The following is a 20497-nucleotide window of genomic DNA, read 5'->3' on the forward strand; positions in this document are numbered from 1 at the left end:
GCCTCCAGACATGTCTCTCAGATTTGTCATCAGATTTGACAACCGTGAATCAATCAATCTTCCTCGCCTTTATAACTCTGGGCTATAACTGTAGATGAACGACTTGTATGGTTTAGAGGCTGCTGCCCTTTCAGTCAGTATATGCCTTCAAAACCAGCAAGGAATGGTATCAAAATCTGGACTGCCTGTGATGCTATTTTATCATATGCATGGAACATGCAAATTTGCACAGGGAAACAAGAAGGAGGAGTTGCTGAAAGAAACCAGGGGACAAGAGTGTTGCTAGAGATGGCACAGGGCCTAAGTGGCCACAACATTACCTGGGACACCTTTTTCATGTTATACAACCTGGGACAGGAGCGTCTCTAAAGAAAGCTTACAATGGTTGGAACAAAATAGGACGGAGCTTCCGCCTGAGGTTCTCACTGTAAAGAAAAGACCAGAGCAGTCTTCCAACTTCATGTTTACCGCCAACACTGCCCTGGTATCTTACATACCAAAAAAAGGAAAAAATGTGTTGGTATAGATGACCGAGCCACCTAAACTGGCTCCTCTCAATGTGGAGGAGCAGCAACTCTACTCTGAGCTCCTCTTGGATGACAGAGCTCCTCACTCTATCTCTAAGGGTGCGCCCAGCCACCCTACAGAGGAAGCTCATTTTGGCCGCTTGTGTCCGTGATCTTGTCCGTTCGGTCATGACCCAAAGCTCATGACCGGTGAGGGTAGGAACATAGACTGACCGGTAAATTTCACCACGACAGACGGTTACAACGTCAATCTCACGCTCCTTCCTTCCCTCACTCATGAGGGCAGGAACTCTCCTCCAATCTGGAGAAAGCAAACCACCTTTTTCCAGTCAAGAACCATGGCCGATCATCTGCAAAAAGCAGAGACGCAATCCTGTGGTCCCCGAACCAGACGCCCTCTGGCCCTTGGCTGCGCCTAGAAATTCTGTACATAAAAATAATGAACAGAACCGGTGACAAAGCCCTGCCGAAGTACTGCCGAAGTCCAACATGCACCCTGAACAGGTTTGACTAATTGCCTCGGACTCTATACTCCTGGAGCACCCACCACAAAATGCTACGGTCGAATACCTTCTCCTAGTCCACAAAACACATGTACTGTAGACTGGTTGGGCAAACTCCCACAAACCCTCAAGCACCCTGCTCGGGGTGTAAAGCTGGTCCAGTGTTCCACGACCATGTCAAAAACCACATTGTTCCTCCTGTATCTGAGGATTGACTATCTGATGAATTCTCCTCTCCAGTATCCTGATGTAGACTTCCCGAGGAGGCTAAGAAGTGTGATCCCTCTGTAGTTGGAACACCCCCTTCCGTTCCCCCTTTTGTAAAGAGGGACAACCACCCTGGTTGTCCAGTCCAGAGGAACTGTCCTCATTGTCCACGCAATGTTGCAGAGGCGGGTCACCCAGGACAGCCCCACAACACCCAGACACTTGAGGTACAGATCACACAGACACACAGATGTCGTCTGGAAAGTAAACTATAAATCCATTACTTAATTTGTGCTTAACACTGGCTTCCTGTCGTCATTGTACTGTTTCAAAATAAGAGTCTCACTTTCTTAAACCGTGCCTTCTGGCGTCTAACGTGCTTACCGTCAGAGCAAACTTTATAGCGTGTGTGTGTTTGTGTGTGTGTGGGGTCTCTTGTTACAATATGAAAGTACTGGACTTACTGGGAGCTGTGGTCCTCACTACTTTGCCATGACAGCCAACCTAAACAACCATGTGCTGTGTTACCAGCTTGTACAGACACATTAACAGCTCCTCCTGTTCTAAAACTGTGAGACCTTGTTCATAAACATAGTTCTACACATTACACTATACATTTATGTTTCTATATGCACAGCTGTATCCATCTGATTTAGCTGGAATACACAGAACAGGCTGAAACAGACTGTCACCAGGTCAGACCACAGGGGTCAATAGAAGAGGTATGGCCTCCTTGTGTGTAACCTGCACCCAACAAGACTCCTGCAGCAGGCTGCATACATGGGGCTCCATGATGCCTTAATGAAAGTAAGAAAAGAAAAAGGTAAATACTGTACTAATCAGTACACAATATCATTGATTTCACTGAGGTCAATCTGCTTGGTTATTAACTGTAGAGAATCCCTCCATGAATAGATAATATACTGTATTTATGTTTTGGAGAAACAGACTTGATTGCTACAGTATTGGTTTAATTATTTTTTCTTATCAAAGCAGTGACATTTCTGTTCAGGAAGTGAAGGATCAAATTGATAATTTGCTTGATGTCTTCCAAGGCTTGGAGGATTTAGTGAGACACATACTTACTTATCTTATGCTATCTTAAACTTATCAGATGCTTCCCAGGTTATGAGGGAAGCAAAATGTGGGGAACTCAAACTCTTCACATGTTTAGTTTGTAAAGATATAATTAGGTTTTTGCAGTTGTTTTCCCATGAAAACTGATGCTTTGTGTTGCATATAAATTTACAACTAAAACAAAAATTATTATTAGACATTGACCCCAGTGAGACAGTCATAACCACACAGGTTAGTACAGTATTTACCTTATTTTTCTTACTTCCACTTAGGCTTCATCGACGGCTCCATGTGTGCAGCATGTTGTAGGAGTATTGGTGGGTGCAAACTTAGCTGTCACAAAGAATGGGTCAACGCTGTGCCTGAAATGGATGGAGGAGCCTGTGTGCAGAGGTTTTGGAGTTGTGATTCTGAAAAAATTGCCACTTTATTTATTGTGTCATCGCTCCTGTTTATGCAATTTAAAAATGACTAATTTTCTCGTTTTCCCAGCTTTTATTCTATAGAGGGAAATCAAACTGTATGCCCCAACACGCTCCTAAAAACAACTTCAAATGTGACTGAAAACACAGGCTGTGTGGACGATCTACAGGGTTTTACGGAATGAAAACTTACAGACAACTTACACTATTGAGACATTGAAGTCCATTATTCTTAGTAGTAGTATGTAGTAGTAGTATGACTCGAAATTTCTGTCCATTGATGTCTTTATTGTCTTTCCACTGAGTATACAGTATACAGTACAGTATACAATACCACTAGCACTCCTGGACTTTTTTGCACCAAGCTTGCACAACTACGCCGGGTTGAAAGAAAGATGTTGCTCTGGCTAACATCCGAACAAACGGCTGTTACTGCTTTAGCACAGGGGCGTGGACAGGCACGCTGAACCTTTTCCTCACTATACCATCTTATGGAGAGGTCCACACACATGCGTTTTTTTTTTGTTTGTTTTTTTTGTTTTGTCCAGCAGTTTAACAAGCAGCATATCTTACGCTGAGTGCCATATTGTGATGGACAGCTTTGCTTTAACAAGAGGAGTATATATAAAATATATATACTCTTCTTGATTTATGGTTTATCTAATGGTTTATTTAGCTAATCCAAAATATGTGTGATGTTGCTGTGTTGGTGGACAGTTTAAGTCGGTTCTGCTTTATGGTGTGTATGCGGGGGGGTGGGGGGTGGGGGGTAAGGGGTGCAACCAGCTGCTGAAACCAAGCAAATCTGTTAAGTAAACAATCGGAGCAAAATAAATAAGAAGCAGGGATGTACCTTAGGCTAACACATTCATAACTAAACAACTGTTGTACTGTGGTTTACCTTGGAGATGAATACTTATACCAATAATAGTGTTAAGGTATGTGCACATACTCATACAAACATATACATATCATATACATACACATGTGCATTGTTATACATATCCCATACTACTTAATAAAAGTCATGACATAAAACACCACAATTTCCATATTCACACATTATTGATATTGGTAGTGATAAGTATCAGTAATACTTACAGTTGGATTTGGAAAGTGTCCCACTACAAGGTTAGTAAGGCTGTAGCTTAATAATATTCACCCAAAGGGTGAGGCAGACACATGTGTTTTTACACGCATTTTAAACATTTTATACATATGCAAAGAATAAAAGGGATGTGACAGTTTCTTCAGGCTTTTCTTGATTTTTTTTGTAAAAATCAAATGAAACACTTTCAGATCGCACTTTCTCTCACTGACTTCATGTGTCACTGGGAAATACAACTGAAATACAATAAAACTCATTTTATTGTTATTTTTTCAGTAGCTCATTTTATATTATGACCAGTAGCATGCACAAAGTTTTTCACTACCTAAAGTCAGAACTCAATTTTTTTTACTACATGAAGTCAGAGCTCAAAAGTGCCCCGTTATGGAGCGAAGCGGTATCTCTTATGACCAGCCCATTCTGTTATGGGTTGGCCAGCAAGCCGGGCAGATAGACACTGCCACATGTTAGTTGTGGTATTATGTGTGAAACTTATCTTGTTGAAATAAAATCCAAAGTAAAAAATGGATATTCAGAATGGATGGGTCTTGATGTCTGTCTTCTGATCTTGACTGTCTGCTGCCACTTTGTCAGGAAGCTCAGTATTCAGTAGCAGGTTGCAGTGTCCACACCTACTGTAGCCGCATGAACTTTACTACTAATTGCTGTGGGTGACTGTGGTAAAAGCTAAGCATAAGTTAATGAAAAGGACTCTGGCATACCGTAGATGTTCTTCCTCTCCAGAAGTGACAGCGTGAGATGGAGCGTTGTGAAAATGGCATACTCTGGGGAAAGGTTTGGCTTGTATGCAAACTGTAGGGGGTCCAGTTTTAATGGGAGCCAGTTCCTAATGTGCTTCAGGACCAGTCTCTCCAGTCATTTGGTCACAGGGCGAAAGTCATTTAAAGAGACTGGATGTAAGGTCTTGGGGACTGAAATAATGTTGGCACTTGGATGAACAGAAAAGGTCAAAGTAAGATATGAACTCAAGGTAAAGTTCAATTCAAAAGCAGAATTTCTATTAAAGCATAATTCAATTGATGGGTTATAACAGAATCACCTGTATTTTATCCTGATTATCTATACACAATACCTTGATGTATGTGTGACAGAATTATTAGAAAGCTGTGTAATATGTTTAGTGTAAATATGCTGGGCTCATTGTGTGTTTTTAACCTTGTTGTTTAAATTAGCCAAACCCTGCTGATGCAAGCTCGCTGATTAAATTACAGGCAATGAAAGGTTGCCTGGCTACTGACATCCAGTGTGGCTTTCAAGGACACAATTGCATTTTGAATTCCGAGTTAAAAGAGGAGAAACAGGATTCATATTAAACTAAAGGGGTTCTGAGAGCAGATAAGAGAGAATCATCATCACGCTGTCTCTTTGCTTGACTGAACATCAATCCTTTTAACCCAATGAAACAAAATGTAGAGATTCTCAATTGTACATCAGTCACATGTGGGTTTTTGTTTGCGTTTTCTGAAAATAACAAATGGTGATTGTCATCATTTATTGATAAAGAACGACACTGTGAAATTTTCAGAGGTCTGGTGAGAAACGGCAGGGAGTGTTTAGCTGCCACCTGCTGGCATGTCATGGCATTGTCTTTCAATTAAAAAAAAAAAAGAAAGACCAAGGATTACACGAGTATTTACAAAAGTGATTCTAAATAGATTTTTGTACCTGGACATTTTTGTACCTCCTATATTTATGTGACTTTTTTACAAAACCTACCTTTTTAACTTTATTGAGATTTGATCACTGCTTCTTATACAAAAGTAGAAATCTGAAAAAAAAATCTGACAATAAAAAAAAATAATAAAATGACTGTAACATCTTGTTTTCTTTCTAATACTACTATAAACTTTGTAATCAAAGCAATAGCTTATAAGTGCTAATAGTGTTTTTAGTGAACTTAATTTGAAAATGTTTCCTCCCATTGCTTGCCTTGGCTATAGAGTACATGCAAGACAAGAACAAGTCTACAGCTTGTGGCCTACAATAAATATGCATACATATACTTTTTACATTTTGCACCTCTCTACTTCTCCTTAGCGGTGTCAAACCTGGATATAGAGAGCAAGCTGTCAGTGCACTACCAGGCTCCATGGCACCAGCAACATAACGTGTTTCATCCTTGCACCCGACAACCGTGTTTGGAGGAGCTGCACAGAAGTGCTCAGCTCAGTCTCAGGGCTCTGCACAGAGGTGAGACAGGCTCATCAACTATACTGTACTGACCGTTGTGCACAAACTGCACAGTGAGTTCTACTGTGTGTTTTTGACTGTTACAGATGAACAGCAATTTCAGTGTTCTACAAGCCGGGATAGAAACAGGGTGACCATCTCTATCTCTGTGGCACCTCCTATGCCCACCTTCCCTTCACCACACACAATCCGCCGTCAACAGAGGAGCCGCCTGGCGCGAGCAGTAAGCAAATATACAAATCATATTCATCATATAGAAACTAATTTACATTATATCTTGGCACCAGTTCACACCTGTAGGCGTAATTTCAAAATTGTATAAAATAACTATTAATTATTACATTTTAATATCTTATCAGTATAATTACTGACACCTCTAACTCTGAAACTGACACAATACACTATTCTGTTGTTGCCATGCAGCAAGAGAGAGCAGAGAGGGAGCGAGAGTTAGACTATCAACCCAGGAAGGTAAAGCAAAAAAATGTCTGTGTTATTTGCCAACATGTACAGTACTGTAGACACCTTGTTATCGGTGTTATAGTTAATTCTAATACAGCTATACTTTAGGTATTGTGTTTTTATTATCGTTTCTACTGCTTCCTGCAAATTAGTTGTTTTTGTTTCACACTAACCTTTTAAACATTTGTCTTTCTGAATCTGCTAAAGGAGAGGACAGTGAAAGAAACAGAGATCCAGACCGTACAAAGAAAAGTAAGAGAACTCAAATGAAAGACACAGGAAATGTATCTATAGTAACAGATTATTTATGACAGTGTTTATGATGCAACAGGAGAGGCTAGATAATCAGAACAACCAAAGAAATGTAAATCTTCTTGAATGAGGATCTAGTCTAGTGCCAAATATTAAAATTCAGATTTTTTTCAATCTAGGTTATTATTATGCAAATATTTATAGACATATGTTAAGCCACAGGCAAAGGAAATTTGTTTATTACAGTGGAAAAAAAATTGTATCTGTCTTTTTCATTCTCCACATTTCATTCATTTTCTTTCATCTCCATATTTATAATTTATGTTATACTTAATTAATTATTATTAATTTAATTTTGTGAATTTGTGATGTCATTTGTTCTTTTGTTTTTCTGGTGTTGTATTTTTTTAGTTTGAGTGCTTTTACTCACTTCACCCTATTGAAGGTTGCATCTTTATTCCCTGGAACAGAAAGGTACTTTGGTTGTTTCACTTTCTGTTTATCCTTTAATCCCTTTAGTTGACCATTTTTTTAAGTTTATATTGTGAACTGATAGTTTTCATATGCACTTTGTTACTGTGCTCACTCTTGCAGCAGCTGTCAACTGTTTAAGTACCATATGTTTAATGTTGCTATGAACCTGGCTTCCTCCAGGCTACCTCAACAGAGGAAAGCGAAGCTGGTGAGGTCTTGGGTGGCCACAAAGCCAAGACCTCAGCCCCCAGTGTCTCCTCAACCCAAGAAAAACAGACAACATGGTCCAAGGAAAACCCTTCCCCATCAGATCAGAAGGCAGCAGCTGACTCTCATTCCATCTCCTCCTGCATCATCCCTATAAATGTAACAGGTAATTAGAAAAACAGGAACATCGAGAAAGGGTGAGGTGAGAATTAAAACAAGTAACATTCCCATTGTGTCAACAGTCCAAACAAAAAAAAAAAGTAACTGCTGTGCCAAATTTAAAAAGCCAACCTATACTACCTGCCTGAAAAAGAGGAAAGGTTTTATTTATAGCACAGGAACAAGCATGAGCAATGAACAAGATTTCTACTGTAATATACAATGTATTTTAGTGTAATTATCCTAACATGAGTCTTATATGATTTATGGTATATGTCTTACAGGAGTTGGGTTTGACAGAGAAGCAAGTGCTCGGTGTTCTCTTGTTCATTCCCAGTCAGTTCTGCAGAGAAGAAGGAAGCTGAGGAGAAGGAAGACTATTACAGGCATACCCAAAAGAGTACATCAAGATATGGGTATGTTTCAGGGACATCTGCTAATTTTATATAATCCAAGGGCAAGTTACTTGAGCAGCAGTTATCACATTCTAGATAAAAATTATTAATCCATCTATAGAGCTTTAAGCTTTAAACTGCACTACTTACTGGAGAGCTACAATACTTTGCATTTAATTCTGCAAGCCTGCAGTTTTACCATACATGCACAATTGCAATTCATACAAAAATGTAAGACACATTTTATGAATTGTCAAACCCATAAAAGATATACAATAAAACATGAAGAAACTGGGAGAGCAAAAACCAGTTTGTAAAATGTGCTCCAGGTTTCCTGTTACTGCAGGACTAATGACAGAAACTAACATGCTTCATCTTTTGTGTTCAGACTCAGACGAATCGCCTGTAGCAAGAGAGCGCACAGTGATTGTCCATGCTAACCCCCATCAACTTTCTCTCTGCCAAGAAGATCTCTCAATCAGTGGACGCCTCCATCATACTCGTGACTCAGGCTGCCAGACAGATGATTTTCTTATAGCATGTAAGTTTTAAAAAGTTATCATTTGCATTTTTGCTACAATTAAGTTTCATTCAAGTTCTCAAATTTGTGCAATGGGCTAGAGTGTGGCAGAAGGTTTTGCAGGAAGTGCTGTAATTACTGTTGTACAGTTTGTAAATTACCTGTTTTGTTTTTCAGGTACAGCTGCTCCCTCCAGAAGGCGCATCAGAGCTCAACGCAGCCATCAGGGAATACCTGCCTCTCTCTCTCATTCAACAGGAAATATTTCTTCTCTGGGTGACCAGTCAGACTCCACATATACTACTGTCGCAGCCCACGGTGGACGGTTACGCTCTCGTAGCCTACCACGAGAGGGTGGACGCCTGATAGACAGTGATGAGGATGATGATGATGATAATTATGACGATGATGATGATGAAGATGAAGAATTGTCACCTTATGAAGCAGAAGACTTTATTCCAGCTGGCCCTAGTCCAAGAATGAAGCTGATGATGATGAAGGACGAAGAGGAGAGCACGGATGACCAGGCAGCACCTGAAAACCTGCAACTTGGAAGCTTAAAAAGGTTGCAGCGATCTGGGGAAAGAGACAGAGGAGGTGGAGGAGGTGTGAGCCCAGAACACAGCTGGATGGAGAGGGGCCGGTCTCGCTTGCCCCGCAAGGCTGACATGGGCAGCTGTGAGATTTCATCTAGTTCAGATACATTCAGCAGCCCTATTCACTCTGCATCTACAACTGGAGTCCTAGGTAGCCATATAGACCACAAAGAGGACCACCAGTCATCAAGTGGGAACTGGAGTGGTTCCAGCTCCACCTGCCCCTCTCAGACATCTGAAACCATACCCCCACCCTCCTCTCCACCTCTTACAGGCTCCTCCCACTGCGACTCAGAGCTATCACTGAACACTGTGCCCAATGCCATTGATGAGGGGTTCTCCATGGATCCTTCGTACCACTCTGACCTCAGACCACAGGGCCAAGGCCATAGGTCTAGCTCTTTCACATCCTCAGCCACAGACCAGCTGGACGATGCTGGGGTCAGTACAGCCAGTGAAGGGGAGTGGGCATATCCTCCAGATCAAGACCAGACCGATCCAGACCAAGACCCTGATCATACTCAAAACCTAAGCCAAGGTCATGGGTTATCCCAGGACTACTGCTCCAGACAAGGTTTAGACCAAGGCCAAGTCTGTTTCAGTGACAGCAAGACCAGCAACAATAAAAAAGAGCCGTGCTCCCATTATCCATCTGAGTCAGATGGTTTCTACTCTTCTTCTGAGCATTTTGGGGAGTGTAATCCAAGTTATAGAGGATACGTGTATAACTATGCAGACCCAGTACCTGACTGTAGTCAATCCAGCACTGTGGCACCACAAGTATCCAATGGAGTTTACCCTCAGCCTTTGGCTGACTTTAAAACAGGCACTATGACCCTGGGCAGGACGTGTCATCCAGTGAGGAAACCAAAAGTAAAACCCCCACCGCCCAAACGAACCTCTTCACTGAAGGAGACCAGTAGCAGTGTTGACGTTGGAACAGACACGCAAGCAGATCAGGATCAACCAAAGATGGTTAGTGAGCTTACCTTGTCTTCCACGGATATAAATCTGGAACTGGACCTAGAGCTTGGAGGTGCTCCGGAACCATTACAAACATCTTGCTTAGTGGCAGAGCCTTTGGGAACTTGGGGAATGGGACTAGGTGAAACTGTGGACATAGTAGAGCCTGTATCTTTCAGCTCTGCAGATACACACTCATTTAAAGATGAAGGTGCTGTGCAATCTGACTATGCAGACCTGTGGCTTCACAACACTGAGCTGAAGTCCAACAATGGTGAGTACACCTCAATGTCCAACTCAAGTACAGCCACAGGCACTACTGTAATGGATTGTATGAAGTCACCGGACAGCTCTTCCTCCTCCACAGAAACACAAATTCAGGCCTATGCCCAAGCCTCAGAAACCAGCGCGACTAGTCCACCACTTCCACCTGAAGAGTTCAAACTTGCATCACCAGAGAAGCTGGCTGGCCTAGCTTCACCATCAAGTGGCTATTCAAGTCAGTCAGAGACTCCAACGTCAACCTTGCCCACTTCATCAGCAGCCTTCTTCCCAGGACCTCTCTCTCCTTCAACTGGCAAACGGAAGCCCAAAGTGCCAGAGAGGAAGTCTTCACTCTCTTCCCTGCAGCACTTTCCCAGAGAAGGATCCACAATTTCTTCTGCCTATAAGAGAGACCCAGACTTCCCACCGCCACCTTCGCAACTTGATCTTAATGTTCTTCATGGTGGCTATGTTAAACACACACTTTCCCATCGGACACACCACATGCACACACTCCACCACAGCAAACACAGAGTTGCAAATGTGTGTCCCACTGGAACAAAGTTGCTGGCCCCTGAGGCATCAAATTCTACCCTGCCCCCAAGTTCAAACACAGCTTTAACAATTACCACCTCCAATCAGTTGGTGATAACTCCATCTGCTCCTCGTTCAGTGCAGCTCCATTCTGTTAGCCAATCTACAGACAGCAGTTCTTCTACAGATCAAGAAAAAGCAAGTGGAGCTGAGACTGCTACAAGACCCAAATGTCCACCTAGTGCTTCTACTTTGGCTCCACCACCAATTACCACAAGGCCTCTCCCTCCTCGCAGACCACCTCCAAGACCTCCAGCTCATGATCACACCTCCTCTCCCGAGCACTCACAACCACCTCCCCCTGGTCGTCATCCTGATGGGCCACCATCCTATGAAAGCCTGCTATTAAGGCAAGACCGATATGGGCCTGGAACATTCTGGGCAATGACAGCCTTCAGAACACGAATGGACTTATCATCTGACCTCTCTGAAGAAAGCTCGCCCTTGCATCGACCAGTGCCACGTGCTCCCCACCCTTCACCTGTAGATCTACACACACATATCCACTCTCATGCGGAGTTCAGAGGGCTCACACACTCATCCCATGCACACCCTGAGTTCAGGGTTTTGGGAGAGCGCTCATTCTCCCAGGATGATGATGATGATGATGATGATGATGACGATGAAGACGACGAAGAGGAAGAGGAGGAGCAGGAAAAAGAGCTGCAAAGGACAGTATGTTCCAGAGGTAGCATGCGATCGGACCACCCGCCGCCCCCAGCATATGAGTTTGCTGGGGTATCCCATACAGACTCAGGGCCCTGGGCTAGTCCAGTCAAAGTGCCTGGTATCAAAATGGAGACATCGCATCCTTACCTAATCAGCGATGCAAGAAAAAGAGGACAAGAAGAACAAGAAGAGGAGGAAATGACATCAGGTGCTACCAGAAGTGCCCATCAGCAGCAACCACAAGAGAGTAAAGATGATTCCACCACTCCTGACACAGAGGACTACTTTAGTAAAGGTAAGCTTCTAAACTTCATTTGATTGTCAGTAGAAGAGCTCACTGGTGACTGGTGAGTAAGTGACAACTGTAAACAACAACCAACAGCTTCTACTTAGTGTTCTAATTCTAGTGCTAACCAAAACCAACCAAAACCAAAACCACCTGAGAGTCAATAAGTTAGTGGTTTGCGAGACCTTGCACTACTTAGTAGCATGCAAACCAACCAATGGACACCATTAGACTAGAAACGAAAGAATTTAATTAGTGATGGAATGATTTAATGTGACAAAATTAACAAATGAATCGACCAAAATAAAAGAATATTTATACCATCTAACTAACTAACATAACTACCATCTGTTGAAATATAAAAACTTTTGTTCAGTAGCTCAAAAGTGTGGAAACTGTATTACAAATTTAATACTGTATATATATATATATATATATATATACCAACCAAATGACATGTGATAGGGCTCTTGTGTGCTGCAGATTCAACACCTAGTGATAATTCCCTCTCCCCTATGATGGATGAAACCAAAGTGGACGATGACATTATTATCACATCTCCCAACAAGACTCGCACAACTGAGGATCTGTTTGCCATGATACACAGGTACTGTAAATTTTCTATTTGTCATCAATGTGTTTAAACTCGTAGTTACAGTGTCTGCTAGATATAGTCTATAAGCTTGTACCATCTATAAATGTCATACTTTGGAGGCAAAGCGTAAACTCTGGATACCCAAAGAAGCATAGGAATTTAAAAAAGTATTTCAAAAAAATCTTAACAGTCTCATAGATAAATAAACAATTTTCTTTTGCCTTAAAAACATACAGTATACTGTAGTCTTTAGTCCATTTACATTAATTAGGAGTTGATCACATAAGCTGAGGCTAGCATGCACAAAGCGAGAACAAATTGGGTAACGTTGAATATTTTTTTCCACAGCGTTATATATTTATCACATTTACTTGTTAAAATATAACTAAGTGACAGTTTTTTTTTATGGCTTGGTTAAGTGTGTTTGTATTTTTTGTTTATTACACTCTCTTATTTTATATATGATGTGATTTATCATTCAGATCCAAAAGAAAGGTTCTGGGCCGTAAAGACTCGGGAGATTTAATCGTGAAGTCCCGTCTTTGTTCTACAGTACCAGTGACCTCTGGTAGCATCCCCAACGTCATTATTCCACCAGCCCCTCCCCTCAATATACCAGCTCCTTTAGCAACTGCTGCTGGATCACAACGAGCCCCTGTGCCAATCTACCGCAGTGCGAAGAAATCTACCACATCAAACGAAGAGTTTAAACTCTTGTTGTTGAAGAAAGGAAGCAGGTCTGATTCCAGCTACCGCATGTCAGCTACAGAAATTCTGAAGAGCCCTATCACACCTAAAATCCCAGGAGAGTCTCCTCCAGAAGGGCATGTTAGACAACTCGAGGAACCACTATCAACACTCCAGGAGCCCCCACTTTCTGGCTTTGACCCGATTCAGATACCAGGTCTTTTTCCTAGGGCCAACTCAGAGAGTTTCACCTCCAAAACCTTACCTATGTCAGCTGCATCTCGACAAGGACGTTCACGGATCCCCCCTGTAGCCAACAGCAGTCGCTACAGTACACGCAGTCGCCTCTACACAGCGCCCATGCAAGCCATTTCTGAAGGGGAGACAGAAAATTCAGATGGGAGCCCTCATGATGATCGATCATCTTAAAGAAACACTTGATAAAATCTGTCATATTTTCTAAGCTGTATTCTACATCTGAAATGGCCCCATATACTTTTCTAATGTTAGATAGGTGTGTCATCTAGGCAGTCTGACTTTGCTAAAATGCACCTAGTTTTGATCATACTACACTACTGAAGGGACTCAAGTGTTGTGTGATAAGGAGATATTTATGAAAACCTTGAGGACATACCTAACTACAGTGTTAAAAAAGAAATCCCTCATAGTTAAACGTGCAAGCTTTGAGACCTATTTTAATTGAACTGGCTTTTTAAAAGTATATATAAAAATCTTTTTCAAATATTTCGCTAGTTATGAAAATATAGTGAAGTATGGACAAAGTGCGTGTGCATGAAATAGCACATTCACAGATATTTGTACTTCTTGTATTTTGAATGGCTGCGTGTGTGTCACTGAGAAACTGATTTCTTATAAAAATTGAAAATTCTAATAAAACTGAATATTCTTTGAATTTGGTACCCAAGGCACCATCCTTAACTCCCAGAGTACATAATTAATATCCCCGCCAACAAGCAAGGGTTGACTGAAGTACTTACTGATAACATCTTAACACAGCATCAACTTATTATATTACCATCAGCAGGCCTGGCATAGAGAGTATATCACACAGAGCTAATCATATATTACGTCATATAAATTATATCTAAAAAGATACCATGTTGCATGTATTTTTGTAAACTTGCGACTCAGAACATGGTGATAGAATTTCTCCATGTTGCATGACTGTCTATGGAAACATCCCCTGGATCCTGGTTTCTGTCAACATTTTTGTGATTCCTTTGTATAAAAATAATCTTTCACTGTGAATGGTTTTAGTGACATTTGTACTGCATTGCCAGTGATCTAGATTGATTTGTTTTAGATTTGATGGTCTTACAATAAGGAGAAAGGGCTTGCTTCTGGATGGGGCCCATTTGTGTAAGGCACTGGCTAATTTTGGACAATCGCACCGTGGCCTTTCACTATCAGAGGTGGCTGTATACAGATCATCTAAAATCTCTGTACATACTGTACAGTACATGGCCCTGCTCCATGTTCCACCAGAATTCAATCACATAGGGGCGTAAACCTAACATGGAAATCTGGCATGTTTAGACTGATTAAAGCTTTTTCATCAGCTGACCAGTCTTGCTGTGCTGATTTCACATGGAAAAAAGGGATTCCAAAGCAGCTTTACACTTGGGTGTAGATGTTAACAAGAACTAACAATAACTTTAGAAGGTCCCCAATTGGTTTGAATAGAGGTTAATTTGGAAAGCTTTCCAAAAAACAACTCAGTTTTGCACTTCACGATTCTGTTGAAAAATATATATATATCTTAAAATGTATATTTATATTGAATATTAAAGTCATATCTATATAAAACTTCAAGCAGGCAATTTAGAGGGAACAATCCCAAGTGTAGCAAAAATCAACAGGTCTCAGACAACATCACACATGCATCCTAGCAATGTACAATGTTCTCTTCTTGTTGCCTCTCCTTCATTTGCACTGACCCAGTAGCATTAGGTGAAAGCTGAAGTACACCATTTTGTCTTATCCTCATCATATCACAAAACCCTAAAGAGAGGACACAAGAAGAGGAATAAATGTATTAAAAAGTCACTGCAACCTTTTCAAACACTGGAATTAAAAGTGTGCTGTAAGATCTCATCCTTCCAATAGATGTTACCAATGACATTTACTGTAACAAAGTAACCTTTATTGGAATGAAGGTGACCAGTCTGTTACAGATAGTAACTATCCATAGCTAACAGCAAAACAACACATTTTCCAGTCAGAGATCACGAAACGAAAATCATTTACTGTATTCTGTGAATACCTCAACAAGCATATTACTGTTTTACTGTAAATGCAATAGATACATAGATAGATAGATAGATAGATAGATAGATAGATAGATAGATAGATAGATAGATAGATAGATAGATAGATAGATAGATAGATAGATAGATAGATAGATAGATAGATAGATAGATAGATAGATAGATAGATAGATAGATAGATAGATAGATAGATAGATAAACCACAACTGTTTAAATCTCAGCAAATCTGAGTTGCAGAACTGACACTGTGTAAGATGGAGAGGGTACAAAGCTGTGAAATGACTATTAGAATTTAACATTAATTAAACTCATATTGTGAGAGCTCATTTTTTCCTATTTGCTGTTTTATTTGTTGTGTTTCCTATCGCATGCAATAACTAAAAAAAAGACAGAAGGACACCACCATTATTATTTTTATCTGAGGGATGTCTCCATACAACAAGAAAAGAATTTGTATTTTCCATTGAAATGTCAAGTTCAATAGTGTGTTCTACAGTATAATGTACAAAATGTTTGGCTAATTCTGTTCTGTATAGTTGTGACCACAAACAGGGGTTTATCTTGTACTGTAAATCTACTCACTGGACAATCAACATATAAGAGACTGTAAAGAAAATGATATAGAATCTGTCGGGGGAAAAGTTTCTTGGGAATGCTTTGCGAGTGAGAGACATATTTCCTAGGGGAAACTGCTGATATAGTTCAAACTTAATAAAAACACAAAAGAGTATGTGGCCGATCTGGCCAAGATAAAGTACATAGTACAAATAAAAAAAATGTTAAAAATCCATTCACAGACCCCAAATTAGTTTGATCATATCAGAAAGACCTTGTCTTTTGACTCGTAACATACGTTTTTATTGCTGACAAAACTTATTATAAAATAATTTAAAAATCTTTATAGTTGATAGAGTATTTTGAAAAAACAATATGACTGCAAAATACTAAAATAAAATAAGAACGTTAAGTGTAATTTCTGTACTGTACCTGAAAACCTTCTCTAAAATACTTAAGACTGTTTGCTTCACCTACAGTAAGTCGTGGACAAAGACAAACTGTTATGTTGCCATGCAGCCCCATGTTTAGCTCTCATTTAGCCATCTCAAACCTCAGTCCTCAACAGCTTGAAAACACTCAAGAATCTAAAAGCTTAATGGATTATTTTCCAACCTGACTTCTAATATCTGCATGCAGATTTTATGAAGGGAACAACCACATCATGATTTCTTTCAAAGGTGTACAGTATGGAAGAACACTAGACAGAACACTTAAACATGTGACATAAAAACGAAAAATATAGATGCTAGAGGACAAATTTAAAAGAAGCTTCATGTTTAAAATTAGATTGTACTTAACAGATTTGAATCACTTTTGTATTTTTGTATAAACGTGTAAATATCTTTTTAAACAAAACAAACCTTGCAAATTCTCATTTGTAAAAAAAAAACAATAAAACATTAAAAACAATTTTTTTTTTAAGTTTACATGATTATTTCCAAGCCTTTGTACATTTTGAAGCTGTGCAACACCTTCAGTCTTGTATTTATTTTTGAGGCTAACAACATTGTGAAAATTCCATTATTCAATATATAATTCATTTTGACAGCTTATCACGCTGCTTAGTAACTGTGCATAGAAAAACAGCCAATAAATGTGACTGCATTGAAACTGAAATCCTTTTGTGTGACACTTCCTTTCCACCCAAACTTACATACACTGTTAGAATTCCACCCCTAGATGGCAGCAACATAAGGTATATTTTCAGGCTTTACAGCCTTTCTACTTGAAAAAAAAGTTGGATTTCACTAAATATCTCCTTTATTATTCTTTTTTAGCTTCATAAAATTACAATATAAATAAACATGTTAATGTTTAATTGCTATGACTCTGGTCTCAGTATCAGTGCAAGAAAAACATGATAAACACAACTTTGACAGCAGCGGTTTAAAATGTATATTTAATTTGATGGTAACCATGAACCACACTAGACTTTTCATTTGTAAAATAAAAAAAGTGCAACCTATCTTGATCTGCCTATTGGGACAAAGTGTGACAAACGAGTAGGCCGTGATTTTCCCCCAAATATTTAAATTAAATTAAAACCATTGTTTTTATAAACACCATTGAAAAATAGTACTTGATTGGATTTCAGATGGTTCCAGCTCACAGTGTGAGTACAAGCAAAACATTTATTAAGTATTTACATACTAAGTAACAGAAGAAATGATGAGCTCACATTAGGTGAAACTATTGCACCGGAGTGCATTATATTTAGAGGTGGTTCTAATGTTTTGGCCAATAATTAACTTTAATATATAGTAAAAGAATGAAGCCCTGCTATAAAAGCCCTCCACTAACTCAGTATGAAAGTATGAATTAATGTAAAACTAGTTTCAACCGAAATATTTAAAGATTATGACTTTGAAAAAATGGCATTAGTAATTGCAGTATTGCATGATAAATATATCAATGAAATTAGACTCACTTTAGTGGACAATGACAATAATATTAGAGCTTTATTAAGAGTTTTGCAAACACATGATTTATGATGTGTTAATATAATATTTATTCACTATAAAGCCTTTTAGTAGAAAACCTACTCACTCACTCTCACTCAAACCACGCTTTTATTATTTTTTTACAAGTACTACTTACTACTACTACTAGTTATAAACTACTACCACAGAAAATAATTCTGTAATTCTGAGTAATCCACTATCACCTAAATCAACTTTTGATGACCACGGAAATGCGAAAGGAGGACAAACGTCTAAATGTAAAATGTTTCGCGTTCATACTCCAGCTCTAGACAAAAGACTGCCCTTTATTTATTAGTTTAAGTTTATTAGTTATGTAGTGTAAGCACATGTGTGTGATATAACCGTTATGACTTACTGTGACAGGATAAAGCTCTTTATTAGCTGCTGCACTACAGCACCTAGCTAAACTCCAGCAGTCAACTACAAACGAGTACATTTATAAGGCTCCTGGGCTTGGACAGAAATGAATACAATTAGTTCCACGACTAGTTACTGTAAATTGTTTACGTTATTGTTACAACAATAATATATTGACTTAACGAGACAACGTAGACATACGAGCGCAATATGACGCAAAGGCAAGCTTCTTTACCGGTAGAGGGGATTGTTTAGTCAGTTTAAATACGTCACGTGACAAAGGCAGGGAAGTTTAACGGCGAGGAAAAAACGAACGATTTTTTTTCTTATTACAATCTGAATATTATATTGGTGTGAAATAGTCAACAACTACTTTTACAAGTAATTACAGATGTAAATAATTCATAAAATATAAAAAAGTGGTTTGAAGTAGGCATATATATAAAAAAACTCCCTTCTCACCCCACGCGGGTGGTCTCTCATCCACTATCCAAGCTCGGGTCCTCTACCAGAGGCCAGGAAGCTTGAGGGTTCTGCGCAGTATCCTTGCTGTTCCTAGGACTGCACTTTTCTGGACTGAGATGTCGGATGTTATTCCAGGGATCTGTTGTAGCCATTCCTCCAATTTGGGGGTCACTACCCCCAGTGCTCCAATCATCACAGGCACCACTGTGGCCTTCACCTTCCAAGCCTTCTCCAGTTCTTCTCTGAGCCCTTGGTATTTCTCTAGTTTCTCATGTTCCTTTTTCCTGATGTTGCCATCGCTTGGTATTGCCACATCCACCACTACGGCTTTCCTCTGTTCTTAGTCCACCACCACAATGTCTGGTTGGTTCGCCATTACCATTCTGTCTGTGTGTATCTGGAAGTCCCACAGGATCTTGGCTCGCTCGTTCTCTACCACCTTGGGAGGTGTTTCCCACTTTGACCTTGGGGTTTTCAGTCCATACTCTGCGCAGATGTTCCTGTATACTATACCAGCCACTTGGTTATGGTGTTCCATGTATGCTTTCCCTGCCAGCATCTTACACCCTGCAGTTATGTGCTGGACCGTCTCAGGGGCCTCTTTGCACAGTCTACACCTTGGGTCTTGTCTGGTGTGGTAGATCTGGGCCTCTATGGCTCTGGTGCTCAGGGCCTGCTCCTGTGCGGCCAGGATGAGTGCCTCTGTGCTGTCCTTCAGCCCAGCCCTTTCAAGCCATTGGTAGGATTTGTTGAGATCAGCCACTTCAGTTATGTTCCGGTGGTACATCCCGTGTAAGGGCTTGTCCTCCCATGATGGTCCCTCTTCCAGCATCTCATCCTCTGTTCTCCACTGCCTGAGACATTCACTCAGCACGTCATCTGTCGGGGCCTTCTCCTTGATGTACTTATGGATCTTGGATGTTTCATCCTGGATAGTGGCTCTCACGCTCACTAGTCCTCGGCCTCCTTCCTAGCGGCTAGCATACAGTCTCAGGGTGCTGGATTTGGGGTGGAACCCTCCATGCATGGTGAGGAGCTTTCGTGTCTTAACATCTATGGTCTGTATCTCTTCCTTTGGCCACCTTATTATTCCCGCAGGGTATCTGATCACTGGCAGGGCGTAGCTGTTTATTGCCTGGGATTTGTTCTTGCCATTGAGCTGGCTTCTTAGGACTTGCCTTACTCGTTGGAGGTATTTGGCTGTTGCCGCATTCCTTGTTGCCTGTTCAAGGTTGCCGTTTGCCTGTGGTATTCCAAGGTACTTGTAACTGTCCTCAATGTCTGCTATTGTTCCTTCTGGGAGTGAGACCCCTTCTGTGTGGATTACCTTGCCTCTCTTTGTCACCATCCTCCCACATTTCTCGAGCCCGAATGACATCCCGATGTCCGAGCTGTAGATCCTGGTGGTGTGGATCAGTGAGTCGATGTCTCGCTCACTCTTGGCGTATAGCTTGATGTCATCCATGTAGAGGAGGTGACTTATGGTGGCCCCGTTCCGGAGTCGGTATCCATAGCCAGTCTTGTTTATTATTTGGCTGAGGGGGTTCAGACCTATGCAGAACAGCAGTTCATGTTGCAGAACAGCAGTTCTGCAACATGGATTCACACTTGAATCCATGTTCCTAAAGAAAAAACTCTTTGGTTAATTTAATGATAATTCAATTATATT

At 40.4% G+C, this 20497-nt stretch overlaps 1 protein-coding gene across 6 annotated transcripts in view; it reads left to right on the forward strand.

Moving 5' to 3' along the window:
• Positions 1 to 17140, forward strand: part of nhsb (Nance-Horan syndrome b (congenital cataracts and dental anomalies)) — a 41252-nt gene extending 24112 nt beyond the window's left edge. Inside the window, exons 2-13 of one of the 6 annotated variants that reach the window (XM_041069960.1) lie at positions 5903 to 6055; positions 6142 to 6278; positions 6479 to 6526; positions 6725 to 6769; positions 7181 to 7243; positions 7424 to 7616; positions 7894 to 8025; positions 8393 to 8545; positions 8702 to 10357; positions 10451 to 11905; positions 12362 to 12503; positions 12974 to 17140. In XM_041069960.1, the coding sequence (XP_040925894.1) occupies positions 5903 to 6055; positions 6142 to 6278; positions 6479 to 6526; positions 6725 to 6769; positions 7181 to 7243; positions 7424 to 7616; positions 7894 to 8025; positions 8393 to 8545; positions 8702 to 10357; positions 10451 to 11905; positions 12362 to 12503; positions 12974 to 13607 (4811 nt within the window). In that variant the 3' untranslated portion in view covers positions 13608 to 17140. Of the gene's footprint in view, positions 1 to 5902; positions 6056 to 6141; positions 6279 to 6478; positions 6527 to 6724; positions 6770 to 7180; positions 7244 to 7423; positions 7617 to 7893; positions 8026 to 8392; positions 8546 to 8701; positions 11906 to 12361; positions 12504 to 12973 lie in introns of all 6 variants that reach the window. The other 5 variants (XM_029143734.2, XM_029143735.2, XM_029143736.2 and 2 more) reach the window with 5 other exon arrangements.
• Positions 17141 to 20497: the final 3357 nt, after the last annotated feature.

This window comes from Betta splendens, chromosome 3 (genome assembly GCF_900634795.4).
Source record: "Betta splendens chromosome 3, fBetSpl5.4, whole genome shotgun sequence".
Lineage (NCBI taxonomy): Eukaryota > Metazoa > Chordata > Actinopteri > Anabantiformes > Osphronemidae > Betta > Betta splendens.